This window comes from Austrofundulus limnaeus, unplaced genomic scaffold, assembly GCF_001266775.1.
Source record: "Austrofundulus limnaeus strain Quisiro unplaced genomic scaffold, Austrofundulus_limnaeus-1.0 Scaffold277, whole genome shotgun sequence".
NCBI lineage: Eukaryota > Metazoa > Chordata > Actinopteri > Cyprinodontiformes > Rivulidae > Austrofundulus > Austrofundulus limnaeus.
In genome coordinates this window covers 533794-540989 of record NW_013952679.1, presented here as the reverse complement: position 1 = coordinate 540989, position 7196 = coordinate 533794, and the positions used below count along the sequence as shown (strand labels likewise).

The 7196-nt window shown below is 39.5% G+C and overlaps 1 protein-coding gene across 3 annotated transcripts in view; it reads right to left on the bottom strand.

Annotated features, from left to right (window-relative positions):
- The window catches only part of dip2a (disco-interacting protein 2 homolog A), a gene marked incomplete at its 5' end in the record, with an annotated part of 36949 nt that extends 31350 nt beyond the window's left edge, over positions 1 to 5599 (bottom strand). For all 3 annotated transcript variants that reach the window (XM_014021083.1, XM_014021084.1, XM_014021085.1), the window contains 3 exon segments: positions 1688 to 1807; positions 1883 to 2002; positions 5528 to 5599. In XM_014021083.1, coding sequence (XP_013876537.1) covers positions 1688 to 1807; positions 1883 to 2002; positions 5528 to 5599 — 312 coding nt within the window.
- Between the last annotated feature and the right edge of the window lie 1597 nt (positions 5600 to 7196).

The window sequence follows — 7196 nt, the reverse complement described above, 5'->3', positions numbered from 1 at the left end:
CATTTCTTCTCTCTGCTGCCTTTTATTTCATTGTATTAGTATTTTCTTTTTATTGTAAATAAAATTAATTTTGTTTTTAAAAGGGGCAATATTATGTGTTTCTCAGGCATTTATTTAAATTCTATAGCAAAAGAAACTATGTCACCTTCAGTTGTTATTAAAACGCTGTTGTACATGTTTAAATAAAAAATAAACTTGACTTCTCATCATATCTGTTTCTAAACACCTTGAAATTGGTCTCTGTCTCTTTAAGAACCTCCTTCCACTTCTGTCCCGCCCATTTCAGCACAGGTCGGGTGTGTGTTCTCTGTGATGAGGAAGCTTCGTTCTGAGACACAGCCCAGAGGAGGAGATGATCCCAAAAGATGGCTCTAGTCCCAATCTGTCATTTTTGTTGCCCTGCCTGCTGCCTCAGGACACTTAAGATTTCTCAAACATGCATGAATGAATCAAAGCAAGACTCTGGGCATGTTTTTGATGAGAGGATAACATTATAACATGATATAAAACTATAAAAGTTGATTTTACATGATATATCCCCTTTAAGAAATGAATAAAGTTTTGAAACTAAACTGAAACTAAACTAAACTAAAATATGTGTTTTTCTAAATCATTATTGCTTATAAGGTAGTAACCTAATATGAAATGTTTAATATAGCTCCTTTAGATGAACATGAACATATTTGGGAGCCTTATTGTAAAGTGGAACCATTTTATCTCCCAAACATGTCTGTCCTTTGTTTTAAATTAGTGCTGTGCAGATAGCTAAGTCAATTGGAATGTTAGAAGAAAAATAAATATTAGCTTAAACTGTTGTTTTCAAATTTAACATGAGGTCACAGCAGCGCCTAAACAACAGCTTTAAAAAGGAAATCTAAATCTGTTTCAGGCTTCTTAGAAAATTACACAAATGGGCTTAATTATAATGTGCACAAAAAAGCTTTCATTAAAAAAAGAACATGAGCTAAAAACTGGATTACTGAGTCTCAGCCTGTGTGTGATCAACACATGCCTGATTAATATCCCCTAAACTAACAGGTTTTCAGATATTTAATATTTCTAATCACTAACAAAATATATTTACAGCTCAACCAACAGTTATTATTAAAAATCACTGCTACTTTCCTTTAGCTTCTTCTCTTATAGAGGCTTTCAATTTGATGCTTCTACAACTGGTGGGCTCCTGCGGGTTAGCTCACATTTACAATTCTGTTTGTTATTCCTCTGCCTTTCTCCAATGTTTCTCAGTCTAAAGTAGTAGTTGGACACAGGGGGCTGAGGGAAGGAGAGGGTTAGAAAATATATTTTAAATCAGAAATGGAGAGGCAGAAAGGAGGAAAAAAACACTGCAGATCAGAGAAAAGGAGTTATATGTCAGCGACGGACAGAATTGGGAACAGATAGAGAAGAGTGACGGTGATGGACAAGTGTGAGGTAAAGAAGACATGTGGGAAGGTTTGCTCGAGAATGTAACTGTGGGAAAAAAATAACAATCTTTATTCCACAAAGAATGAATTCATCAAGCTGCACATTTCTTTCCAGTTGCAAATGCTTGGCAGCCTCATCTCTAATCGCTGAACACCGCAGCGTCACCCTCCTACACCCTGATGCTCATGGGAACATAGGAAACAAATGAGCGGTGAAAACACAAGCTGTGTTGGAGTGTGTTTGGGGGTGGGGGTCTCACCTGGTGGGGTGCATGCCTCCACTGAAGACTGAACTAGCACTGAGCGTCTCTTCGAGGGCATGGGCATCTTCCTCTCTTTGTACTTTGCCAAAGCTGCTTGGACCGCCTCCGTGTGCAGATCTAAAGAGACACATCCACTTAGCCAAACATATAAAATAGGAGCACTTAAACTGCAGATTTTTGAATACCGAGTACCAGATCGGAAGCGTTCATCCCGGGCATTGGCAGCCCGGGACTTGTTCTGTTTGGAAACTGGAATAACGGCTTGAGAGGAGGTCTGGATTCTGTTGTCGATTTGCAGAGATGGATCTACACCTGCAGAGACAGAGGACCACAGCAGGCCGTTTAAGGCAAAAGGACAAAACATCTATTGTTGTCTATACTCGGYTGCAGAAATCAGAGCTACGTAACCCTAGCAGAATGTGCCTTATAGAAAGCAACGCTGCTAAATATTGCTCAACTAGATCAAGTATGCACAAGCTTTATGTAATCCCTTCTTAGGCTGCTCTCTTTTAATATAGCAACTTGGTATTGAGAGAGTATTCACTTTAATTAATCCAGCTTCTAATAAGGCTTTCCAACAGCCCAAGTTTTCCAAGTAAAGCAAATTTCACAGACTTAACAGAATCGAGGTGATTAAGCTCGATGAGTGCCACAAAAGATGGGAATTCAAACCTTTAAAACTCATCTTCTGTTTTATGCACTGCAAGGCGCCGATTCATCGTTTTCATTTTCTAATTGTTGCCTGAGCTCCATCAGTCACTAGATAATCAGCATCAAAGGGCAAAACCAAGGCTGAAACATCCCAAGATTTAATGATAAGCTTTCAGCCACTGATTTCTCTTCTTCCTCTAAAGCTCCTATTGTGTAATGAAAAACTAAACTTAAAAAAAATAAATTAAAATTCAGCTGAGCACCTTGAGGAATGAAGGACACAGCTGAATGTGGTTAACGTATACCTTCATTTATATTTGCTCTGTTTTTATGCTTTTAAAAAATAAAGAATTAAATCCGAGCCATGGCTTAACGGAGTCGCCGTTTATTCTAGTACACAAATTAGAGGACAGACTCCTGGCAAGCCACATTTAGTCAGTGACATGTTGGATTTACCTGGCTGACCCATCAAACACTCATCCAACCAGACAGCTATGAGACGGCTCGGCTTTTCAGGGGCGGCTTACTGTGGATCACTGAACTCCACGCAGTCAGCAGCAGCAGCACAAACAACCTTCACACACTTCAACCAAATCTGTTTTACAGAGATTTCTGCAACTGAGCGTTACACAAACCTAATCTAACATAAAAAAAAACCCTGCATTAGTTTGAGTTTGATACACACTTCAGTACGAGCATACTATAAGCGCATTAATATATGTCGGTCTCTTATATTGGACTGACAGCCCGGTCACACACCAGCCTCTCCTCAGCTCCCTGAGGAGATTCGACTATAACACGAGCCAGGACGACAGACCCGGTTGCCGGGCAGAACATTCTTCAGAGACACGCAACATTGAGCCAATCAGAGGTCTTCTCCGTCACAACAGATGTCTTTATTGGCTCACAGTGAGACCTGATGAATTTATATCACCTGTCTGGTGCCAGGACTCAGTTACCAGTGTGGGTTAGGATGGTATATGTGTGTCACTTCCTGGAAAGCAAATACAATTGAATTATGCTATAAATCAAATTATACATTAGACCCTGAAAGCTACAATCTAATTCCACAGCTGCAGTATATAATTGACTCAAAAGTGACATTCACTTAGAAAGAACTGCCTCTGACTGCTGTTGCACTCATTGTCTAAATAAAGAAATAAATTAATTAATTAAATAATTAATTAATAGTTTTAATCAAAGTAAAAGCAGAATTATAATAACATTAAATATAATAGATTATATGTCATTGGTTCATAGGTTGTAGGTCATTCATTCCAACTGCAGTTATTGTATAACACATCATGATGTTATCAATCACTTGGACAATTCACCTACACTGCCATCACTAATATGCACCTTCGTATATATTCATTTATGTACTGTACAAGGTATATGTACATTGTTATATATCACGAGTATAATGTTTTTTTTCTTTTACTTATCTTTCTTTATTCTATCTCACCCTGTCCTGTTTTGAGCTGCTGTAATGTGCAAATTTCCCCCCTGTGGGATCAATAAAGTTTTATCTTATCTTATCTTATCTTATCTTATCTTATCTTATCTTATCTTATCTTATAGAACTGTCATTAAGCTGCCTTTTTCAGTCTTTAAATGTATAAACATTTGTTTTCAGATTTTTAACTTTGTGCTGAAGTTTGCAAGAGTGCTTTGCAACTTGGTTCTCTCTAAAGGTTGAAACACAGCGTTGACTCAAAGTGACCCAATCAAAACTTCCTCACTGTTTCTTTTACAAAGTTTTTCTTTTAAAACCTGCACAGCCAAGCAGTCTCACAACACACTTTTTTAACCCATATGTGCTTCTTTTAATCAAAACCATGAATTACTTCCCAAAACACTTTGGTTTTCTTCTGTTCATAATTTGTTCAATCCATCTTTTTATGCATTTCTGTCCATTTGACTGCTCTCCTTGGTCTTGCCTGTTACAATCAACAGCAGAGCAAACACTCCACCTGTTCTGCAAACAGGAAGGAGGCAGAGACCAGGAGAGCAGAGTTTCTTCATGCTCAAAGCTCAGCTGGCCTCGCCCGGCCCGTGCACATCTCCCAGCAGGTGGGAAAGGCCCACCAGAGGCTTTACTTCCTCAGGAAGTGAAAGCACGTACACCACCATCATCCCCTGCCGAAAAACTTTTATCGGTCCGCAGCAGAGAGCGTCCTGACTGGCTGCTGCACAGTTTGTTTCACCAGCTGCATGGGAGAGCAGGGAGGACCTGCAGCGAGCGGTGAGGGTGGCAGAACGTGTCAACTGCTCAGTAACCAGCAACCCTGATAGATGTTTACACTTAAACAGCTCTATTTTAATGGATTTCTGAAGTTTTTCAGTGTCAGTCAACACTGAAAGCAACTGTTTTTAACAATAGACAGAACAGAAGGCAGTATCAGATGGTTAGATCTGGATTTTGTTAAAACTTTAACCAAAATAACTGCAGTATGTGTTGCAAATCTGCCCATGCTAAATAATGAATACACCAAGCAATTAATAGCACAAAGAAACCCCATAAGAATGACGGTGCTGAACAAGGAATGAAACAATTCATCCAAGCTAAATAGCAGTTCTTCAGTTCAGTGGAAAGCCAGCAGCCCACAGCAGACTCTGGTTTCCACTCATGTCTGTGAGATCAAGCCAAACTAAAGACTATGACCACCAGACAGAAGCAAAAAAATAAAAATAAAAACCATAAAGACAGCAACTCCTCTTTGATATTCATTTCAAAGGTTTACTAAATGACTGCCCCAGTGAGGATAAAAATTCATTTATTATTATAGAAACACAATAGTTTACAGTTCACTCATATGACTTCATACTTAAGCCAAAAGTTCATTGTTTTTGTCCTATTAGCCTTTAGCGTTAATTTTTAAAAGTCTGCAAAAAATAACTTTTTGGATTATATCAAGATTATCATCAATCAACCAGCTTTTTTCTTGTTTTTAATATGTTTTGTCATGAATATTAAGTTATTTCACTTGAGAGATTGATTATTTTTGTTTGACTTCACTCCATTTCAAACAGGCTTCTTTACACCAGAGTTCAAAAACCACAGTTAGGCTATTTAAATCTGTTTGGCTGCAGTTAGGATGATTAGATGTTTATTGAACCAGATACAGAAAAACAAAACAAAACTTTTAGATGACAGAAAATAACCAAAAGGCCTGTGTGCCTTACCTTGTATCTGAGGGATGTAAGGTGCCAACAGCTTGCTTCTTTTTTTCTCATATCCCTTCTGAGTGATGTCTCCTGCACAGACAGGGACAGACAGAGAGAGAGAAAAGAGAGAAAAGAGGCAGGGAGGGGAGGCAGAGAGATGAGTCATTAGTGCAGCCGTGCCTTGGTGTTCGGTGTGTGTTAGTGTGTTGGTTTTACAGGCATAACGTTGCAACAGACGCGTTTTGGTTTGGAAATGCTACATGTCTCTCTCGTGCACTGAATTACAAAAAAGCTCAATATTTATAACAGTGTGAACATTTCCCTATTTATACAACATATTATGAATAAGGAGCACTTAAAAGGATAATTGTGTCTGTAAAAACACTGTTGTCGACCAATTTAAGTCCCCACACATAACATAAGGAGTACGTTTAAGACTTTTTAAAAATGTATTTCACTACATTAAACACAGAAAGAAACAAGGTGCAAGACCTGAAAGGTGAATATGATGGTTTAATATCTCAGCTCTTAGGCATCTTTTTAACTTGACGTAAACACTTGAACCCAGAGTCTCAATATTCCACCTTGTTTTTTTTTATTATTATTCATTTCTCGACGTGCTCAGTGGAGTTCGTGAGGGTGGCTGTAAAGAGAAACAGCAATAGAGAGCATGCAATAAAGCTACCTGAAGATGACGACTTGATTAAATGACTCTGAATGTTTCCATCCCTGCTTGCAGAGTTCGTTTTATTGCTCTGTTATGAAATGTGTTCATCTGAACATTTGCGTGTGTGTGTGCATCAAATCTTTATTTAAACTTCTAATACTGCTCTCTCAGGCTTACATAATTTAGCAGTTATTAGCTACTGTTCGTATATCTTTCTAATATTCTGGATCAAACTATTTCCAAGTTGGTGTTTGCTTTTTTAAAATTTTTTCTAATGTTTTGTTGCTCTTTAAGTGTGTTGAACACAATAGTGAGATAATGTGAAGGCAGGTGTTGTTGGTCCCGCTGTTCTCTGCCCGGCCCACTGGTTCTGAGTCACCAGCAACAACTGAATGCCTGCACTGTCAAATGTCCAACAATGCATTGCTGTCCACAGGCTAAGCCGGCTGACCTGACACTGACTCGTTCTGTTGATACGCTGTCCGCTTGTGTGTGTGTGATGATCAGTAAATGTCTGCGTGCCAGCGTGCCTGTTTGCTCACCGCAGCAGCCAGCCAGTTTGAAAGCCGCAACAATAGAGGCTCACTATTCTCTGCGACGGCTCCAAGTTCTGGCCCGGGGCCCGAGAGGCCGAGCAGCCCCGAGCACACGCCGATCCACGGCGTTATGTCTGAGCAAAGCTAATCTTTTGATCTGAGAACAAACAGCCTGGCCATTAAATATTGAGGAATGGACTTGAACACTATACAGAAGTGACCCTTAATGTTGGAAAAACCTAATAAAGTCTCAGGGAAATAAGGGATTACAACATTTGTAGTGCACGTGTGCAGGGAAACTGTGTTTGCACGTGCATGGTTTTTGCATTATTTACAGACAGAATTTATTTCCTCTCTGTTTGAACTTTGACTGCCGACATGAGAGAGAAGTGGGAGGATCCAAAGGTCAATGTGTGGCCTGCTGACTAGGGAATAACAGAAACAGTAAAGGACGGGGTGGGGTGGGGGGGGGGGGGGGGGGGGG